Genomic DNA, 22,124 nt, shown 5'->3' on the forward strand with positions numbered 1-22,124 from the left:
AAAAAAAATAAAAAATTATTATTGAAATGCCTTCAACTTGTAAATTTATTTTAAACAAACCAAATGCTGTATACTATAGTGGTGAAACTATAAGTGGCCAAGCCATTGTTAATATATCTTTTGTACAAGATGTAAGAAGTAAGTTTTGGTGGAAAAGTTAAAACCCAGGGAAATCAACAAAACCACTAATTATAATAATATCTCTCTAAATATATATTTTTATGTAATCGCTTTCCCAAGACGTGCGTATTTTTGTATTGGGTGAGGCCAAAATCAAGTGGTGCGAACATGCTGGTCGTCATACTACATATTATAAATCGCATGAAACTTATATTGACAACGGCACTAATTTGCGTATTGAGAATGTTCTACAACCGGGCACATACACCTATACTTTCGACATAACATTGCCACCATTATGTCCCACTTCCTGTGAATGTAAATACGGCTATATACGCTATGTACTGTCGCTGAAACTGAAAGGTCCCTTTGGTCTAGATAATTTTGTATTTAAAAAACCATTAACGGTTTTGCAGAAAGTTGATTTAAATTTACATCGTGATTCTAAGGTAAGTGAAGTGCAATTTGTTTCAATTGGTTGTGTGGTGTGTGTATGCAGATGTCTGCTTACATTGCAGACAATGGCTTTAAATAATTGAAAATAAATTTTTCATGGTATATGTTAATGCAGAGCTTAATAGTATTTTGTTCACAACAGTTGTTGGAATGTAAATATTTAACAATTTGCAGCTAATTTAGTGACATTGGTTTTAACAAAATTGTTTTGCAGCAAAAGTAAGCTGGTGAAACTTTAAAAACCATTAAAAATTGTGCAATATTAGTACATATTTTAATTTTAGTTATGCATAAGTAAATAGCATAGCCATTAAAATATATGAGCATTTACACAGCTATTTTGTTCCTTAATGGAAACTTATTAAATTGTCCCTTATTTTGCACTTTTTGGATTCCCAAATATTCAAAATAACGTATAGAGCTTCGAAATCTCGGTTTTTCGCGAACCGGTTATTTTAAAATTTTGATTTTCTGTTAACCGATTTATCTGGTTTATATCACTCGGTTAACCGGTTTTTAAAATTTGGGACTAAAATGAATAAATCTCAGGTTTTGGTGAATTGTTTATATTCATTGTGTATACAATTTTCGAATGCGAATATCTCCTAAGCTATAAGAGTTAAATGATAGTTAAGACAAGGTTTTTTTAGTGCTCGATGAGTATATTCTAAACATTTTTTTTCTTTTAAATCAGACAGCAAACGAAGAAAAAATATTGTATTAACTGTTTAACATACCGAGGTGCCCTACTTTGGGAATCCCTGACCGCGCTCTTGGTGGGCCCATGAGGTCCTAATTCAAAAATTTAATTCGACAATACCTCCTCTTCTCGCATGTCAATTTTCATTAAAATCGGACCAACCATTTAGAAGTTACAGATTTATTTCCCTCTTTTTTGTTCTACACCACTGCACAGCGCCCTCTAGCGTGAGTTTTAGGTAAAAATAAATAGTAAGATACCACAACTTTCCGGGATAATAAAAAGAAATAGGCATTTTTTTATCACATTTTTAATGATTTATTCTTGTTAATCAGCGTACCAAAATCACTAACTTCAAATGCGTGTAAAAAAAATCTAGCGATGAACTAAAACAAAGTCTTGAGGGTTTTGTTATCGATTTGCTTTTGGTTTTATCCCATTCCGATTCGAAAAGTTCGATTTTGTGTCACAGTGTAATTGATCAACCTATGAAAATTGTGTTTGGAAAGGGTTCTACGCCTACTAGGTGCCTACTTATGGGTTTACAAAGTTGTAATTTGTGAAAAAATCTATTTTATTTTATGTAATTTTTTATGTTTCCTTAAAGGCTTTTTTATGATTTAAAATTATTAGAGAATACATTAAAAAAATTGTTTTTATTTAATTTATTTTAAAATTTTTCGTAAATTATTGCTCACAATCCGTAAAAGAAGATACATATATCAAATGGGGTTTAACGGTTATATGTCATAAATTTATGAAATCATGTCTTATTTTAAAATTTGGCAGCAGGAAATTTTTGCATTATGTAAAGGAATAATCGTATTTTGAAAATACCTATTTTGAAAATATGTCAAATATAGAAGTTCATGTTTTTTTTTTAATTTCAATATTGGAAAAAATGGATAGTTGGAAAATATCGATTAACCTGGACAAAAACAAAGCAAACAATTTGTTTAGCCTTTTCTTAATAAATACTAGGGTAATCGAATTATTCGATTTTTCTCTTGTTCGAATAAAACGAATAATTCGAATAAGCGATTTCTTCTAATATTTCGCCAACTAAATAACAAATATTTTATTCCGTACCTATTTTCATTGGTTCAAGTCCTAAGTTAAAAATTTTGAAAGATTTGTTTTTAGAATTGTAACTTTTTGCAGTAATATTTATATATTTATAGAAGGAGCTATCGGAACACTAATATACAGTGAACAAAAGTCCCTTTGTCTTTAGTTATTTGTCGAATTTCAGAAACAATAAAATTTGTGTGAGTCATTATTACTTATTTAAATTTGAAATTATGAAAAAATTTAAGCAATTTAATAAATTTAAATATATATGAACATTTATTCGTTTTATTCGATTATTCTACATAAAATTGTTCGAATTATTCGTTATTCGATAATGGCCGTTTTTAAATTGTTCGAATAATTATTCGTAAGAAATTATTCGATTAATCGAACGATCATTAGTCGAATGAATACCCTAATAAATACTCAGATATATCAACATATCCGTTACCTAGTTTTCGAGATACTGTATCTGAAAGCGGACATGGTCTGTTTGAATATTCTGAACCAAATTTGAAATCTTCGTTTTTTTATTTGTTTATACTTGTTCTACAGGCGCCATTGTTCGAAGTGGAGGCATTTCGAATTCATTCTATATTCATGAATTTTACAACATACAATCTAAACGGTTATTTTTTATATAGGGTTTTTCAGTAAAAATGCGGTTTTTGATTTTATAAAAAAAACATGTATTTTTTGAGATAGTTGTGATTATTTTATTGGATTGCAAACAAGACATTTTCTGATTAACTAAGGACTAAGTTATCTATCAAATGGACACACGGATCTGATAACAAGGTATACGTATATGTAGGCTTTGAATATCTTTATTGTTTTCTTTGCCCTTTCTTGCTCGTTTTTTAAAACTTTATGTTTGAAATTCTTCTTCAATTATAGATGTTTTATAAGTAAAGATAATCAATTGAATTTATTATATTTTATTTCTTTAATTTTGGTAAATGGAACTTCGTTAAAAATATATTGGCTTTCAAATCGGTCGGAAGCATTTCCATAGTTTTTGATTGATTTATTTTATCGAATCTAAAGGGGTATAGACTACTTTTAATTGTAGGAATCGGTCTACTGCACTATGTAAATGTCAAGGAAAGTAGACGATACTATTTTATTTCTGTTTTGTGGCACAAAGGTGTCGCTCCAAAGAATGCTATGCTCAATATTATAAAATCTTGCAATTAGGGTTTTTATCCCGGGAATTCCCGGTACAAATTTCCAGAGAATTTTGCAAATTTTTCACTACCCGATTCCTGGGATTTTAGTCGAGATTCCCGGGAATTAAAAACTGACAAAACTACAAAGAAAACATTTTAGAACTCACAAAAAAAATGTGAAAACTGTTTTTCATTTATATCTCGGTAATAATAGACCGATTATTACTATTATTTATTTGGGCTTTTTCGAATGAACATTTTTAAAATGACATATGGAAAACTGCACGATCTAGAAATAAAGGTGACTAATCTTCAATGCCAAGATGTACCGGTGCGAATTATTCCAGAAACTTCTAGTAGAATAAAGGCCCCTACTTTTGATGGCACACCATTTGGTATTTTCAAGTATAGAATGCATTTTGACCTTGAAAGGAAACACAGCAACAGTACTTGTTTTTTTTTATTAAAAGCTGAATAAAACTGAATGAAGAAACAACATTTTAACTCAATTTGTAGTAGATTTGAATAAACAAAAATTTAATCATTCATAGTTTGAATAAATTCTATTATTAATTAACTGCAAAATTAATTAAATTTAAATGAAGCTAAAGAATTAGATACTGGGAATGGATTTATGGAATGAAAGGCTGACACTTTTTAATTATGCGTTAAGATTTTAGTGAATTTAACTTAAATTTAATTAATTAATACGAAGCTCTTTATATAATGATTATAACACTAAGTTTTTATATGAAATTTTGCTATAATATTCCTATTTTCAGTATTACTATATATTTCGGGAATAGCCGGGTACCCGGGAATTTAGAAACAAATTTTCCCGATACTCGGGAATCAAAAAGGTCGGGAAATTGAAAACCCTACTTGCAATACATTTGCCTGACATAACTTGCGAAAGGGTTAACTGTCAAACGAACTGTCCTACTGCATTCACTTTTTGACATTTAGGATCAGTATATTCTGGCAAATAATACGCTGGTACACTCAAAAATAACATGGCGAATGTAGGAATATTTCCGAGATATAGGCAAAAGTATATTTTTTTTAATAGGTCTTACAGCTAGAAGTCTAATAAGTTTCTTAAGTTAGTTACAATAACTTTGTCAATTTTTAACCGATTTAAACAAATTAAAGTTTGTTTTACTCAGAAGGACACTGGCTTTAAGATTATTGTTATTTAAAAAGAAGATCTTAAAAAAAAATTATCGTAATAGTTGAAAAAGTTAAAAAAAAATTAAAAATTGTAATGTTATTTGAAATATCTTCACATATTTATATTAACAGAATATAGAAAGTACATATAGTTGGAACGAACTCGTTCGACCATTTCAATGTTGTTAAAAATTTTAAATCGGTTAAATAATGACTGAGTTAAGAATGTTTAAATTTGCGGGTCCAAAAAAATATACTTTTGCCTATATCTTGAAAATTTGAGGGTGTATTTTAACTTTTAAAACCGGTTTTGTAATACACTCTGCTAGACCTACAACATGTACTAGGCCATTCGCCAAGTTAATGCAAAAAAAATTGTTTGTACCACAATGTAATTATAAATAGATTGATGCAAGAACAAGACTACCAAATTATCCAAATGTACTTTGAAAATCAGTTAATGATTCGCGTAACTTATTGACGACTGTTTTATCGAAAAATTGCGTTCAGCGATTTAACGGGTTTGTTAAAAATAGTAAGGCAAACTCTATGTGGCCACAACAAACTCCACAAACTCCATAACAACCAGAAAAATGCACCGTTTGGTGCTGTGGCATCATCGGACCTTATTTCTTCAGAAATGAAGCCGGAGCTTGCGTTGCCGTCAATGGATATCGTTACAGAACCATGATCAATGATTTTATGTTTGAAAATATGGATTTCATTTGGAGATAACTTGATTTCGAGAAATGGACCTTGTCAATTGGCCTCCAAGGTCGAGCTAATTGACATTTTCGATTATTTCTTCAGCAACAATTGAAGTCTTGGAGGCCAACATTGTTCCTGTTATTTGTGACATACCATCAATTCAATGCCAAAGTGGTCCAAAATTGGACGTCCAATTTTCGTAAAAAGTGACTGGTAAATATTTTTTGGAGCTAAAAATGCAAATAACTTGAAAAATTTCCTCCATGACTTGATATTTTTACACTAATCGATGTAGAATTTCAAGCACAAAGAAATATTGAACCACTTTTTTTGACTCAACTTTTTTTATATAAATCGTTGAAACTTTAAATTCAATTTCCCAAAAAAAAATTCTGGACATACGGGAAGATAACTTCGGGGCGACGGTAGGTTAACGAGCGAACCTTTTATTTTACACTTTATATCTAAATATTTTAAACTAACTTTTCAAATCAACCAAATTCCAGATAGAGCATGAAATTGCAATGTTTTGCAATGCCAAAAATTTTTATATATAATTACAAAATATTTTAAGCTAATAAAATTCCATTATTTTTAATTTTTTTTTCCCCAGCTAAACATTTCTGTGGATGACTCCTATACACCTTACACGAGTGGCAAAATTTTCTACAACGTCCAAATTCCCTTCGGTGCCTATGCACCTGGCCAAACAGTCAAATACACATACCACATAAATAATCAATCGATGACTGATGTAGACGGCTACACTTTAGAATTCTCACAAAAATTCCTATGCATTGCCAAATCAACGGATTTGCTGTTGCCGAAGAAAAAAGAATTCACCGATGAAAATATTATTTTGCGTATAACGTTCATTGAACCGTGCAAACATTTGTCTAGTCGCTTGTGGAAGGGACAATTTATTATACCTTCGGTGCCACCAAGTGAAGTTAATTGTAATTTCATACGTGTTGAATATCTAATGAAGGTGATAGCTCATGTCAGTGGTCACAAGGATTTCCCCATTTGCATACCGATTGTTATTGGCACTATACCACTGCAGGAGAGTTTGGTCAGGCAGCAGCAGCGACCAGCGACTTTGACACAGGAACGTGTGATGGCACTGAAGTCCAACAGTAGTAGTACAGCAGATTTAGCAAGTTCATCTTCGGCCACATCTTCAGCGATACCAACAGGTGATATTATAAATAAACGTCCTAAGTCTCCTAGTAGATCCTTGAAGACTCAAAGTAGTTTGACACCATCCGCTTCGGAAATTTCAATATCATCGTGTGATAGTCTGCAGGAGTTTTATGAAAATGGTCAGTAAACAAATTTTAATACAAAACACATGATTTAAAATTACAATTTCTTATTATTTTGGTTTATTTTAAAGATCAACCCTCATTTGAGGAGAGCGTACGCAGTGGTTCACCATTTATTGATAATGATGCCGATGAAAATCATCGTATCGACGATTTTAGACCATTGTATCCCATTTACAAGCAAACTATAGTTTAAAGTCAATTACATTTATGGGATGGCTGGATAAATTCACTAATGAAATGAAAATTATTACAAACAAATATACACAAGTCTTGACTTTATGGGTAAACTAGTATTTACTCCTGGTTTTATTGTAATATTAATACATTTTTAAATATTGCAGATTTTCCTACATCTACCAATCAATTTGATTAATTTGTTCAACTTGTTGCTATACTGGTTTTATGCCCAACGCTAGCGTACCAACTCAGTGCAGTGAATGAATGTAATCAAGATGTGCCATTTTTTTGCTCAAATCGCTTCCACTTTTATACAATTAAGAACACCAGTTTACAATTATGTTTTAGGTCCTAAATATAAGAGAAGGAAATAGTGTCGATTATTAAAATTTTAATGTTCCAGATTTTAAGAATATATATAAATTTACATGTGTAAATGTCAATCAAGCTAAAGAAATTAATCGAAAATTGGAAATTATTAGTTACAAAATGTATTTTTTGTTTATCATTCTATACCCTACAATGTTGTACAACGAGCTCAAAAATAATGGTTTAACAGTCACTAATAGGGATTAACCAAGGCCTTCGCGTATATAAATTATTTTTATCGAAATTTTGAATTTGTGCTGAGTGTTTAAAAATCCAAAATGGGAAACAGTTTGCTAGATGTACATATATATGTATGTATATTAGGGTGGCCCCAAAATTTAAGTTGCGGATGTTCCCACCTAAAATGAAAATTTGATTCATTCTAAGACTACGTTTTGAATTTTTTTCGTCCTGGGGTCAATATTTAATATATCAAAGGATAAAAAGGTCCTTTTTTGAGGTTTTTTACATTTTTTCCATATTTCTTCCAAAGGAAGTATATGTAAATTTGGTATCATATGAAAGGTCTTTGAGAGACGCATTCAATTGGTTAAGAGAAATTTAAAAAAAAAAAAATTTAATTAAAAAATTTTAAAAATTTTCGACAAAATTTTATTTTTTTTTAATTTTTTCATAGAATTTATTCAAATACATAGATGAAATTTCTTGATCATAAACATCATGTAATTTCACCGAAATGGTTTTTCTCGTTTTTTAAAATACAGTCCAGTTCAATGTTTATTCAAATTTGTTTAAACCCAATTTCATCCCTATCTGACAATCTCTGTATACTCAATTCATAGTATATGTAATGGGCATCAAAATAACTCAAATTTTATAAGCTTTCCATCGATGTATAATTTCGTATACTTTGTTTTTGTTACACTACGAATATTTAAATTTAAGCTAAAACATTTACTATACATCGCGCTATAATGATTATTTTAATGTTATTCCTTTGGAATGTTGTTGTTAATTTTAAGTAACATGTGAAAAACTGCTTATTACATATATTTTTACATTGTTTAGTATATTGTTTGCTAAATGAGAAATATTAATTAACAGTTAAAACTTAAAAATATAAATTCATAGAAAATATTTTAATATTAACATAATTATTTCATATATATTTATTTACAAATTCGTTTACATGAGTTTATTCTATTAGCAATATAAGAAGGTCGATTTTTTTCGATTACTGATAGCATGGATTGACTGACAAAATGTACAAATCGTTCTGTATTTTGTGAATGACATAGAAAGTCTAAAATTAGTAATATATTATTAAAATATCACGATTTTATACATAATAGCTTAACCAAAGATAAAATAATTTTCTAGTAAAAAGTTTAATTTTATTATCGCGATTTTTATGAGAATTTATAATATTTTACCTGGAATATCTATAATGTTGCTTGAGTCGTTGTATTTCATTAATTGTTCTGTTGAGTAAAATTGAATGCAAGGGGGCTCTGAGAAGGCTACCTCTTTCCAATCTATTAAATCCGTGTAGGAATGACAATTAAAATTGAGTGTTGGAATTGTGAATTGACGAAGTATATAATAAATAATAAGTATATAATAAATATGTTAAATGTCACAAATATGTAAATTTATAATACTTATAGTTGTACTTAAAAGAGTACATCTATCAACGTTTTATTAAATTTGTTTATCAAAAATGCTTATTATCTGTATTAAGATAGATTGCAATTTAAATAAACGCAAACAAAAAATATGTAGTATGAAAACTATTTTTGTTATAAAAATGATTTGTTATTACATTTATTATCTCCCAACCTACACAATCATGTCTGATATGCCCTTTGAATTTTTCTTTAATAAAATTAAAATAAATAAAATTGGTATTGTTGACAACAGTGTTCTAAAATGTGCTATGTTGCAATGTATTATTTCCAATCAAAATGTAAAATTTTATTTTTTTGGTTGTTATGCCCTTTTGATTTTAAGGTGACCATATATAAGATTTTTTGTAAAAATTAAAAAAAAAAAAAAAAAGAGAAAAAATTTTCTCTTAAAATTTTACTAGTTGTCAATGATTTTATACAAATTCTTCATTACTTTAAAAATAAACGACAAAAAACAACAACATTCAAAAGCAAATTATTATTATTATTATGGAATAATGTTTTAGCTTAAATTTAAATATTCGTAGTGTAGCAAAAGAAAAGTATACGAATTTATACATCGATGGAAAGCTTATAAAATTCGAGTTATTTTGATGCCCATTACATATACTATGAATTGAGTACAGAGATTGTCAGATAGGGATGAAATTAGGTTTAAACAAATTTGAATAAACATTGAACTGGATTGAATTTTAAAAAACGAGAAAAACCATTTCGGTGAAATTACATGATGTTTATGATCAAGAAATTTCATCTATGTATTTGAATAAATTCTATGAAAAAATTAAAAAAAACTAAAATTTTGTCGAAAATTTTTAAAATTTTTTAATTAAAATTTTTTTTTTTAAATTTCTTTTAACCAATTGAATGCGTCTCTCAAAGACCTTTCATATGATACCAAATTTACGTATACTTCCTTTGGAAGAAATATGGAAAAAATGTAAAAAACCTCAAAAAAGGACCTTTTTATCCTTTGATCCAGCTCGCCAAATATTGACCCCAGGACGAAAAAATTTCAAAACGTAGTCTTAGAATGAATCAAATTTTCATTTTAGGCGGGAACATCGATACCTTATTTTTTCTCCATACAAACGGGGCCACCCTAATGTATATCAAATCATTCATACCAGGCCCGGACCTTATTGTCAAAATAAAAAAAAAATTTCCAAAATTTGTATACCCTACACCACCGGGCCAGATATGAAGACACTCTGTGCTGTTTTAAGAAAGGTAAATGCCGTTTTTGTAGACATTCCGTAGTATATATTTCTGTGTTAATCGTGCCTGATGTTACAAATGATTGCCTTCTTTTGTCACAACTGCAAATGGCTTGCCACACAAGAAACTTCTTATGGAATTTTGTTTATTTTTTTGTCCTATATTGTTCTTAAACATTACCTCGTCCATCAGCCACATACAACCTAAATTTTTTGCTAGTTCTTTTGCTTCTTTACCGAATTGCGATTTGGAACTTTCTGAACTTTACACGAATTTAACCCAACATTAGCTTTGGTTCTTCGCACAAAAGAATCAGTGCATTCAACTTAACGAGCTGCTTTTCCGATAGATGTGTTCGGTGCTCTTCGAACGAGTTATTCGAATTCGTTTGTATTGCCAATATCTGTTAGACCTATTTTTTTCTGATCCATTCAATTTTTAAGTATTCCATATACTGTTTACTGGCTTTGGAAACTGAATGATGATGAACCTTCACATTTTTTGCTATTTTTAAGAAAGTCCATATTGGATTGATTTTTTTCAGTTATCATTTTGGTCGACATAACAGTTTAAAATTAATGATTTAGAAGGATAAGTTTTGGCTGGAATAGTGAGTAAAGTTTTTTTTTTGACTCACTGTTTAACATAAACAATTTTTCCAATTTTGAATACAGTTCTTCACAGACCCTCCAAATTTAACCCATTTTATGTTGAAATTATGGATTTAGTATGTTTGTTTAAAATCCTTTGTTGAGCTAACTTTTTGGACCAACCAATTTATTATCAGTACATGGTATTGGAATATTTTTAATGTGTGTATGCAGATTTAAGTTAAAGAATTTTAAAAGGGTGTGTTTGTATTTGAACTTTGTACATCGAACATCAAGCATTGAGCTATTGAAAGAACTAAATTATTTACACCATTTCTAAGGTAATATTTTTATTTTAATTGAAAATTGAATTATTTGTAATTATGAATGTACATTTTTATAAAGTTTTGCTGTTTTTTTTTTCTCAATATTCAAGACGTGGAATGGTCAAAGCCAATGAATAAATAATGTAAACTTTGGATATAAATTGTCTGTTGTGAATTTCATTGAAATCAGAAATAGCAATTTTCTGATGTTTTGGTAATAAGGCTTGTAACAGTTGTGTGGTATATATCGTGTTTTCTCCGACTCTAAATTATTTTCCAAATCATATCTCAATGTTTTTAAAATTATCATCTAATTAGTATTTTTTCCCAATTCTCTGTGTATTAATTTCTCATTTATTTAGAGCCTTTTAAAATATTCTTAAATATGCTTTAAAACTAATAAATACAATTTTTATGAAAATAAAACTAACACATTTTTATTTATATAAGATAACTTTAAAGGGAAAAGGTAAGCCTATTAAGAAGATTAGTAAGACGAATTAAAAAGGAGTGGTATAGAAAACAAGTAAGAGTGCTATATTCGGCTGTGCCGAATCTTATATACCCTTCACCAAATTATACTTCAAAATTTTAAATATTTTTAGGTAAAAAAAATTTAATTTTTTTCCAGATGTTTTCTTCATTTATGGGAAAAATTTTTTTCGATTGTTATTTTAAATTTTAAATTAATTTTTTTTGTAAATTTAAAATTTTTTTTTTTTAATTTTAAAATTTTTTTTTTTTTTTAATTTTTTTTTTGTGAAAAAAAAAAATTTGGGTTAAAAATTTTCCGATTTTGACCCATTGTAGGTCCATCTTACTATGGTCTTATATACGTCGTTGCAAATGTCTTTGAAATATCTATCATTAGATATCCATATTGTCTATATTAATGTCTTAGTAATCCAGATATAGGTAAAAAATCGAGGTTGTCTTGGTTTTTTCCTCATATCTCAGCCATTTGTGGACCGATTTTGCTGATTTTAAATAGCAAAATTCTCGAAAGCATGTCTGACATAATTATTGAAGATTTGGATCCCGAAGATATCTGGGGTCTTCAGAAAATTGATTTCAACAGACAGACGGACATGGCTTAATCGACTCCGCTATCTATAAGGATCCAGAATATATATACTTTATAGGGTCGGAAATGAAAAATGTAGAAATTACAAACTTATATATACCCTTCTCACGAAGGTGAAGGGTATAAAAATGTGTGTAATAAATCTGAAACTTCTAAACCCTTAGTCCGACTTGAAAGTAAATTCTCTGCTAGTTGTTAAGTTTTCCCTAATTGATTTGCCACGTAAAAAATATAAGGTATACATATATCAGTGCATAGGGGATTTTTCAAAACCATTTTTTCTATACCATTTTGCGATGTTTGAGAGTTCTCATGTGCTCCCACATTTTCGTGTGCTCATGGTCCTCTCCTTTATAAACTCCTCTTTGAGAGTTCTCTTTATATTGAAGAAGCTCTCAAGGCACACCGATGGACTTTACAGCAAGTCCAAAGCAAAACTAGGGAACAGTGATTTTACAAATTAAGACACGTAGTTTTACGTTCCCATTACAATAGGATCTTCACTACGTAACTAGGGCCTTGCACCACTAAGCTATTGCCTAATTAGCGACTCCTTCTTTCAGCAAAAGTTTATCGCAGAAAAGATATTAAGTATATTTGATGTCAATTTCGTGCACAGTGCAATCGATAAACGAAAACATAACATAAGTTATTCGATGTTGGCAGATGTACCCCTATGGCGAATGATCCCTCTTCTACCCTAAAACTTATTTGTGGAACAAATTTTAAAGATATCTATATAAATCAGGCAATGTCGATAAAGTCCTATTTCTGGAGGACATTTATATGGGACAATGTACCGATTTTTACCAGTTTCAATAAGTTTTGTCCTTGGGGTGAAGATTATACATGTGGCAGACGGGCGTCGTTATATCGACTCAGAAAATGGTTCTGAGTCGATGGCTATACTAACCCCTTGTGGACCAAGGCTTTAAATCGTTGAAAAAGTTTTATTTTTTTATGAAATATTGAAAATAAGTACTTGAGAGTTATTTACAAAATTTCAACTTTGTGGAGGACCTGCAAGGTACCAAAAGGGATCTATAAGGATTCGAAAGGGACCTGGTAGCGTTGGGTCAGCATCAGCCAAAAGATAAAAAACTCATCGATTTTTGTTTACATTTTATTTATATATTGATTAGTTTTGTAACTTTTATAAAATTTTCTATTACAAGTCTATTTTATGGTATTTTACGTAACAGTATTTTTTGTCATTACAACATAAATAAACATCACATTGAGAACATGAAATAATTCACCGTTATTCTGGGTAAGCGGGTTTGCCAATAGACAAAAAAATATATCATTCCGAAGATAATAGTGTACTTCAAAGTACATTTGGGCAAAAAGAGTCAAAATATGGTTTGTTTTCATTTTGTGCGCTTATTGTTATGGTGCTTATAAGTACCGTCGGTCGACAAAGGGTTATCTTGTGTGTTAATCTCCCTACTATGATAGTGTAGGGTATAAATATTTAAATGGAATATTACAATATAATTTCATTTATTAAATATCTTTACATATTTATACTTTTCAACAACTTCCCCGAAATGCACAAAATATAAACAATTAAATCTCCACTGGTGACTCTCTGGATGGCTTTTCTTCGATGCTCGACATTTCTGGTTGAGTTGACTTCGTTTTACGTTTACGTCGTTTTTGAGGAGGATTTGGTGGAGGACTGAGAGCCATAGCATTCGTCATAACAATATTATCAACATCATAGACCGGATAACGTGGAGTAAATTGAGCATTTTCACTAACAGTATTGGCATCGTCATCAGCTATATTAGTGGTCATAAACATGGCCTCTTCATAGGTGGGAGGAGCTAAATAAAAAAAATAAATTGTTTTTATTAGAACCATAAATAGCTAATTTTAATTAAAATACTTACGCAATTCATAGTCAACTTCCGTTTCTTCACTCAACAAATTGTGATCATCTCCCTCGGCCCGCTGCATGGCACATGCTGATGTTGTGGGCACATCATCAATGGCGGGCGGTTCTACCTCAATGGCTTGTGTAACTAATGGCACATTACCTATAGTTATTGGTATTACGGTTTTGGGATTTTGCATAAAATGATTCATGATGGCCTTTACACAAATCTCATAGGAAAGCCGCACCACTTTGCTCAAATGATCACAGGTGGGTGGTGTGGCTGGTACTCTTATGATTTCGGCAAAATCTCGGCAGGTATGGCGAGCCACTGGACCACAGTGTTTCTTAACCAAACAAAGTTTCTCGGAAATAGTGCGCATACAGGGTGTGTCTGATATGTAGGTGGCTCGCAGATTTAATGTAATCAAAAGTTTCTTAACATCAGCACTGGATTCATTATTGACATGAGAACTAACCAAAATCATTTGTCCCGGCACATAACCGGTTTGGGTGACATCCACTCTTAAGTGCACAGCTTTGGTATTGAAAAAGCAAAAGTTCTCAAAGGATTCATTACAGGCAGGACTCTAATAGTATAGAGAAATTTTAAGGTTTAAGAAGTATTTCATTTTATTTACAAGTGTTATATTTACCTTTAATAGAGCAGACTCTCTATTCAAATCTAGTAACTTCAATACCGTAAACCCCTTAGTATGTGTACGGTTCGAGGCACCCGATCTGATAAATGTCACCTTTACCATATATCTAATATGTCCAAAAGCACCTTCATATGATGAGGGACAATTTATGGGTATGGGACAGCTAAAAGTATATGTATGTGTACCCGAATCTATGGCAAAATTTTGTCCCTCCTCAGAGCCCACCAAATATGTAGTCGATGCTATATAATCTTCATGGCCATAGAAAATATGTCTCTTTTTTAAATTTGTTTTGTAAATGGGTTTCTTGCGGCCATGTCGTTCGCGCCATTGACATTGGGCATAACCATTAATTTGTAATTTAATGCCTGAAGGGATGATAAAAACAAGAAATAAATTGATTAGATGTTGTGTATAATATAGCACTTGATTGCAATTATAATATTACAAATATTTCCTTTTAAGAGCCATTTAATTATGCATGTTTTAATGGTTTGTTTTATTAGATCAAGTACACATTAAGTACACAGCGCAGTGTTATCAATGAATGAATTTAAGTGAAATGTATATAACTACATACTTAAATAGATATTTTATTCGCTGACTATTTTTTTAGTTATTTTTTTTTTATCAAAAAGATAAGATATAAAAATATGTGTGTATTTATTAATTTAATAGAGATTAATAAACAAAACATATCACTTTCCTAAATGTTTTTCTTGAGTTGTAGTATTTTATATTCAAGACAAATTTGTTATAGAACTTTATATGAACTTGTTTTTAATTTATAGGCAATTTATATTAAAGTTAAATATATACGACAATTTTAGTTATAGTTAATTTAGCTTGTGGTCAGTTTTATAAAATAAAAATTTTCTTAACATTTTTTTTCCAATTTTTAGCTTTTATTTTGAAACATTTGTACAATATAAATTCATTCACAGTATTAACCATTGTTATCTATGACCTTTTGCCATCTTTCTGGCAAGATATGGATTTCGAGCAAAAAGAACTGCTCATCTTTTGAGGCAACAAGCGAATCAAGCCAATATCGGATACTGTGTTCCAAAGTGAAGCATATTCCAGGGAGTGCGTTCTGCAATGATCGAAGCAAAAACACTATGACTGGCCTTGGTCTGGACTATAAAGAGGGTAAGGCAAAACTTCCTCTTTCATTCTTAATACTTTTTAACAGGTATTTCGCCAAGCGTTGTCATGACGAAATATTAAGGTTACATGTCTGGCAGCATATTCAGGGATTTTTTCTATCAATGTTAGCTTTAAAAGAATCAGTGGCATTCGGAACAGATTCTAAGTGATGGTATGGCCATATTTTAGCTAGGACCCTTTGCTCCCACCAAATACAGAGCCTTACCTTAGCGCTATGAATATTTGGCTTTGGTATCAATTCGGTTGGTTGGCCGGGCTTCATATTATCATTTATTATGCTTCGGGTTATCGTAGTGGATCCATTTTTCATTGCAAGTAATAATTCGGTGCAAATTTGATTTTCTTTGCATAATGGTCGTGTTAGATTTCATAAGATAATAATAGCTAGGACCCATGGATATTTGGCTTTGGTATCGATTCGGATGGATGGTCGGGCTTCACATACCATCTCCTACACTTCGGGTTATCGTAATGGATCCATTTTTCGTCGCAAGTAATGATTCAGTGTAAAAACTATTATCTTTTAAAGAGCATATAGCATCATTTCGGACACGCAAAATCGTCTTTCAAGGTCTCTCGGCTTCAATTCGTTTGTTAATCAATTTCCCAGCTTTTGGATGAATCCCGCTGCTTGCAAACGTGAAATTGCTGATAAAGCATCTTCCAATGATTTTGCATGTTCTTATTGAGTTTTATAACAATCTCCATGGAGGATTAGTGCCTCCAATTCTTGGTCTTCAAACTTTTTTAGCTCGCCTGGGTGATATTTGTCTTCAGAAGATGTTGAATCCTATGAAATATATTCACCATAAGCTTCGGTGAGCAATCGGTGTGCTTCAGCTGTACTTTTTTTTAAAGTTAGAAAAGTAAATCAAAACTTTGTTGGTACAAAATTAGACATTTTAGTAGCAAAAAAAACTTAGTTGTTTACACTATAATGTTAATAACTAAGTTAGAATAAATGATAGATATGTACACAGAGAATACAGATTCGTGATAGCAACCGAATTTGTTGCCAATCGAATGATTCGGTTGTACACATAGAATTTGTCGGTTCTATCAACAGAAAGACAATTGACAAAGGAGAATTTCGATTAAAGCAACCAAACTTTTGTTACCCCTTTTAAAATTCTATAGGCACAACTGTAAAATTCGGTCACTAAGGTAGAATCATTCGATTGGCAAAAAATTTGGCTGCTCTCACGAATCTGTTTTCTCTGTGTACCCTTCAAAATGACACATAAGTTATTAAAAACAAAAGCCGCCTTTAAAATATGCGCCATCTATTGTAAATCCTGAATTTTTGAGTCATGCACCTAATATATCCAAAACTAATAAAAAGACAATTCGGGTATTGTAGATAAGAATATAGTTCATCTGTCTATAAATTTAGAAATAGTCGTTTTTGTCTGAGTTAATCCAGAAATCCATTCGGCGAAGAGAAATTGGGGTGGGTTTCAACGGGACCCTAAACACAAGCTGGGTATAAATTGGGGACTGCATGACCTATGCCGAAACATTAAATTTTTTGTTCCATCTCGACCTTAGTCGATCGCCATCCAAATACGAAATACATTCGGTATCCTGCGATCGGGGTATTGATGGCATCTCTATGTGTGTCGTTCATTCTGTAGATAACTCAGTAGATTCTCTTCGTGTAGTCGAAGGTACTTACTGACAAGCCTCGGGGGAGACACCAATTAGTTTACGTTCAAACTAGCATGAGTCATCCAATGATATTCCAGGACGAACAGATGATGTTCCGTAGTTATTCAGTGATGTTGTGTATTTCTTCGAATGTTGTGGCGTGTCACCATAATGATGTCGTCCGCACATGAAATGGCTATAACTCCTTTTGGAGATACAGGGAAAGAGTTGATCCTTATTCTTTTGACGACCATTTATTTTCGAATGAAACGATTTACATTTTTGCTTTATTTTTGTGAATATTAGTAGTTATGAGAAAATGAGAAAAATATTGGATGGCAAATCTTATAGAGAAGTTTGTCGATTGGTTGATTGTTCAAACAAAGTGATTCACAATGCAATTAATTATAAAGAAAAGTCTGTTGCCGAGACAGCGCATAGAGGAATGTTCGACCACTCAATTTCAAAAATCAAATGATGCAGTTTTGTAGAGGATGTTAAGCAAAAATTTACTTTAAATATCCGCAATTCAGTGGTTTATATATGAATAATTATCCTGATAATACCATTTACCTTTAACATATTTGAAAAATATAGCATTTCTCCATAAAGAAAAAAATATGGAGATATCATAATCCGTTAAGAAAGCGGAAGAAAATCTATAAGTCTCTAAAAATAATTTTATTTTTGATTTTCCATGGAAAAAAGTAATGTAGCACCACTTTCCTCCAAGCTGTTCTTTTAATAAAATAAAAGATCTCGGAAGTTTTCGGAACATTATGAAAACTTAAAATATTTTGTCGAATAATAAACGAATGTAAAAAGAAATCGGTCACACATGAATTCTTTTTTTGTTTCAGAAAATGTATGTACCTATTTCCTAGACATTTGCTTGGATAGGAAAAATTTAATGCGAAAAATCCATTAAGATGCAAACAAAATATGTTTACTTTTATTAGTCTTTTTTCCCACCATTTGTGAGTGTTGGTGTTTGTCTAAGCTGTTTTATTTTTACAAGTAAATTTTGAGTGTCTGTAATTCTCATTCGCACTATAGTATTATTTGTATATTATCTTTAACTTTCCTAAACCGAATAACAATAAATTTCAGTGAATTTATCAATAATATTTTAATTGGGAATTTAGTGCCTCAAAACTAAAACCTATTCAAATACAATTTTGTATTTATAAAAATAAATTTTAATAATAATAATATGATTACTTTGGATTTTTGATTTCATTGGATCATAATATGATTTAATTGGGTCATAAATATGATTACTTTGGGTCATGTTATGATTGATTATATCATAATATGATTGTTTCAAATTATGTTATGATTGATTTGTATCATAATATGATTATTTCAGAACATATTATGATATTTCATGAAACCAATAATGATCATAATATGTTTTGGACTACAAGCATAAACAGTGATGTTAACTTTTTAATTTCGATTACCGTACAGCCCTAAAAGAGTTACCGTTTTTTAGGTAAAATTACCGTATCCAAAGTCTTGTACAAAAATGATAATATATTCTTATTGAAACAGGTTTATTTTTATTATTCAATATATCGAGGGCCTATATTCAAAACTATCTATCTTAAAAAACACAACTTTTCAGGAAAGCCAAAAAACTGTTTTTTCGTTTATTACTTGAGTTATTAAAATTCGGTATGCTACAATTATTATAGTAAAATTCATGTTCAGCATTCAAAAATTAGTAAGAAAACATGAGTTGCAAGGGGAAATTATTCCAAAAAAATATTTGAAACGATAGAGGCTTTGCATTCGGAAAAAATTAATTGTATAAGATATAAATGAAAATAAAGCAGCAAAAAACAATATGTTTGTAAGAAATTCACACCATAGATGAGGGCTGTTTTATTGAACATTTTACCATCAAAAAGTAATTTTCGTGAATATTAAAGATAGAGGGTTTTGAATATAGGACCAAGTTTGTAAAACAGCAGAATGCCATTTTTATCAACATCTTTTATTTGACTTATAAGCATAAATTCCTTATCAATTTCATTAAATTCATCCATTTGAACAGCTTCTGGGAAATGCAAAAAATAATATTTTTGCAATCAGTTTTTAATACTAATTTTTATATTGAAATATCCATACTTGAAAGATTACTTTACCGCCTAGATATATTTTGTCTAGCGGTAGTTGGTTATCATCATCCTCTAAATTTTATGATTATTTTAATGAGAAATGTGTATATCATATGTTAGGTGAAGCGCCCAAGCTCTTTGTATCCAATTGTAGATTATAAACGAAAAGCACAAGAATTTTTAAGAACAAATTCAATTATTTATTTCTTATACTTTTACGTTAAAATTCCTGAAATGCACATTAATTAATAAACTTATTTATTATTTTTCGTATGGAAACCAAGAGCTGAACTTCTTTATGATATTTCAAACACGATCTATCTGTATTTTATAATAAAAATGGCTTTTTATATGATTTAAAAATGATTCATTAAAATACCGCGTGGAAATATAAAATAATGCAATCCAAATATTTGCGAATGGGAATTAAGCGATAAGTAATAACTAAACAATAATAACGATAATCGATAATTAGTAATACATATTAGCGATTAGACCGTGACGCTAACACCCCCTGGTGTTTCCGCCCGGGACTGTAGATTCATAGGTCGGTTCAGATCCGGTTCGAAGGACCAGCATGTTAGGTGAAGCGACCAAGCTCTTTGTATCCAATTGTAGATTATAAACGAAAAGCACATTATGGAAATATAATTCTTAAAAATTTAAACTTTTTAAAATTACCGTACAAATGTAGAAATTACCTGCCTACCGTACGAAGGTCTAAATTTCCGTACAATACGGTAATTACCGTACGGTTAACATCACTGAGCATAAATCTGATCATAATATGTTGCTCTTAGTTTATAGTTACCACAACCATGTTTTCTCTCTGCGTGTAGATGAAGGGCTCTGGATAATGTGCAACTGACATTTTTTGTTTTGTTTTCTCAGCCGCAAAAGTCACAGTCAGTTAAACTCTAAAAATGTATTCTGATTTGAAAATTTCACCAACATTCAGGAAAAGAAATTGTAATTTTAACAAACTATTTAAAACCTTATATTAACTGCTAAAGTTTTATTTAAAAAATGTATTAAAATATATCTCACAAAAAGTTGTCAGCGACCCAATTAGACATCTAAAATTCATAATATTATACGCCTTACCATGAGTGTTAAGTGTATATATAAGTTTGTCATTCCTTTTGTAATTTACAAATTTTTCATTTGCGACCACAGTAAGTATGTTTAGCCCCAAATAAATTACATAAATAATTGATACATCAATATATCCACCGTAGTCCAACTCGGGTAAATCGGCTCAACCTCAATTTTTTACCAAATTTTATTTTCCTCATTTTTTTTAAGAAAAAAATAGTTTACCAGTTTTTTTTTTTATTTATCTTAAAGTATACTTTTCTGAAGGGTATATAAGATTCGGCACAGCGGAATATTGTTTTTTCTATAATCATTATATTCTTTGTGAACTTTTGCTTAAGTACTTATATTTGTACAATTATCTATATATGTACCTTTAAACTTTTTCGGTTTGTTTAATGTTATTACAACTTTTCCCGTTAATAGCTGGCCGGTAAAATAGGTGCCATATTCATTTTGATCGAATGATATAACACAATTATTGGCCATTTTTTTTACTTTAATAATTACGATTTTACTATTTATTGAAAACACTATTTAACAAATTAACATATTTTATTGATTTGTTGTGCCGCGTTAGTGCATTTTAATAAATGCTTTACAAACGAGTTAAAACAATTAACTGAAATACTCAGTTTTAGGTTTGAGCAACGGCTGACTTTGGTTTGTGTGTACACAAGTTGTTGTCATAAATATTTGTTTAAGATAAGACTAATAAATTTGTTGTTATTTAGAGTTATTTAAGGTTAATTTGTTTATTTTCTTATTTCATGTGTTGCTCACTCTCTCTGTGTTGCTCTTTGCAGGTATTGTTCTGTTATCAGCGAACTGATAACGTTTTTGTATCTGATAGATAGTTGTAGATAGTGACTAGACAGTACTGTCGTATTACATACACAATATGTATTTGTTAGATTTTTATTTATTTATTTTAATTTTGAGAAATTTAAAGATTTATAGAGTTCTTGCTAGGTGAGTCATTTTAATGCAATAGGTTTTAATTTATTTTTATAATTAATAATATTTGACAATCGAAAAGTACCATTTATTAGGAACATACAATTAAGTTCTATTAGTCATAATTATAACATTTGCTTTATTTATGTTTTAGGAGTGGATATTTAAAATTGTTTACTATTTAAACTTATTTTCTAACTTAATTTTAGTTGTAGCTTTCAGTGACATTTTGAAAAGTGAAATTTTGTTGTTAAATTCGTTTTTTATAAACGGCACAAGTTTATTAAAAAATGACTCAAATATTTACAAAAATATTATTTGGTGGCTGTGACAGCAATCCCAATTTAAATTTCTTAATAATAATGATGTTTACAAGAGATATTGGACTGAAGATTTTTAAGGAAGCTTGTATCGTGGCAGAAAATACATAACAATCCGTTAAGTGTTAACGAATAT

At 30.2% G+C, this 22,124-nt stretch overlaps 2 protein-coding genes across 2 annotated transcripts; one reads left to right on the plus strand and one right to left on the minus strand.

Annotated features, from left to right (window-relative positions):
• LOC135948830 (arrestin domain-containing protein 3-like) lies at positions 1-6,974 on the plus strand. Its single transcript, XM_065498284.1, has 4 exons — positions 1-138; positions 241-569; positions 6,008-6,716; positions 6,791-6,974. Exons 1-4 carry the CDS (start codon positions 27-29, stop codon positions 6,913-6,915), a joined length of 1,275 nt encoding a protein of 424 aa, XP_065354356.1. The 5' UTR covers positions 1-26; the 3' UTR covers positions 6,916-6,974.
• A 6,647-nt stretch (positions 6,975-13,621) lies between these two features.
• On the minus strand, positions 13,622-21,314 carry LOC135951488 (arrestin domain-containing protein 17). Its single transcript, XM_065501148.1, has 4 exons — positions 21,086-21,314; positions 14,671-15,044; positions 14,031-14,604; positions 13,622-13,964 (listed from the first exon to the last, which is right to left on the minus strand). The coding sequence occupies exons 1-4, from the start codon at positions 21,198-21,200 to the stop codon at positions 13,705-13,707; spliced, it is 1,323 nt and encodes a 440-aa protein (XP_065357220.1). The 5' UTR covers positions 21,201-21,314; the 3' UTR covers positions 13,622-13,704.
• Between the last annotated feature and the right edge of the window lie 810 nt (positions 21,315-22,124).

The sequence above is a fragment of the Calliphora vicina genome, chromosome 1, assembly GCF_958450345.1.
Source record: "Calliphora vicina chromosome 1, idCalVici1.1, whole genome shotgun sequence".
Lineage (NCBI taxonomy): Eukaryota > Metazoa > Arthropoda > Insecta > Diptera > Calliphoridae > Calliphora > Calliphora vicina.

Bases quoted from the DNA above. Each gene is read 5' to 3' on its own strand.
- LOC135948830 (XM_065498284.1), top strand. From the start codon at position 27: ATGCCTTCAACTTGTAAATTTATTTTAAACAAACCAAATGCTGTATAC. The intron at 570-6,007 runs GTAAGTGAAGTG...TTTTTTCCCCAG, and splicing joins ATTTACATCGTGATTCTAAG to CTAAACATTTCTGTGGATGA. The intron at 6,717-6,790 runs GTCAGTAAACAA...TTTATTTTAAAG, and splicing joins GCAGGAGTTTTATGAAAATG to ATCAACCCTCATTTGAGGAG.
- LOC135951488 (XM_065501148.1), bottom strand. From the start codon at position 21,200: ATGGCCAATAATTGTGTTATATCATTCGATCAAAATGAATATGGCACC. The intron at 15,045-21,085 runs GTACATATATAG...TCATCCCTTCAG, and splicing joins CAAACCGAAAAAGTTTAAAG to GCATTAAATTACAAATTAAT. The intron at 13,965-14,030 runs GTAAGTATTTTA...TTTTTTATTTAG, and splicing joins GGAAGTTGACTATGAATTGC to CTCCTCCCACCTATGAAGAG.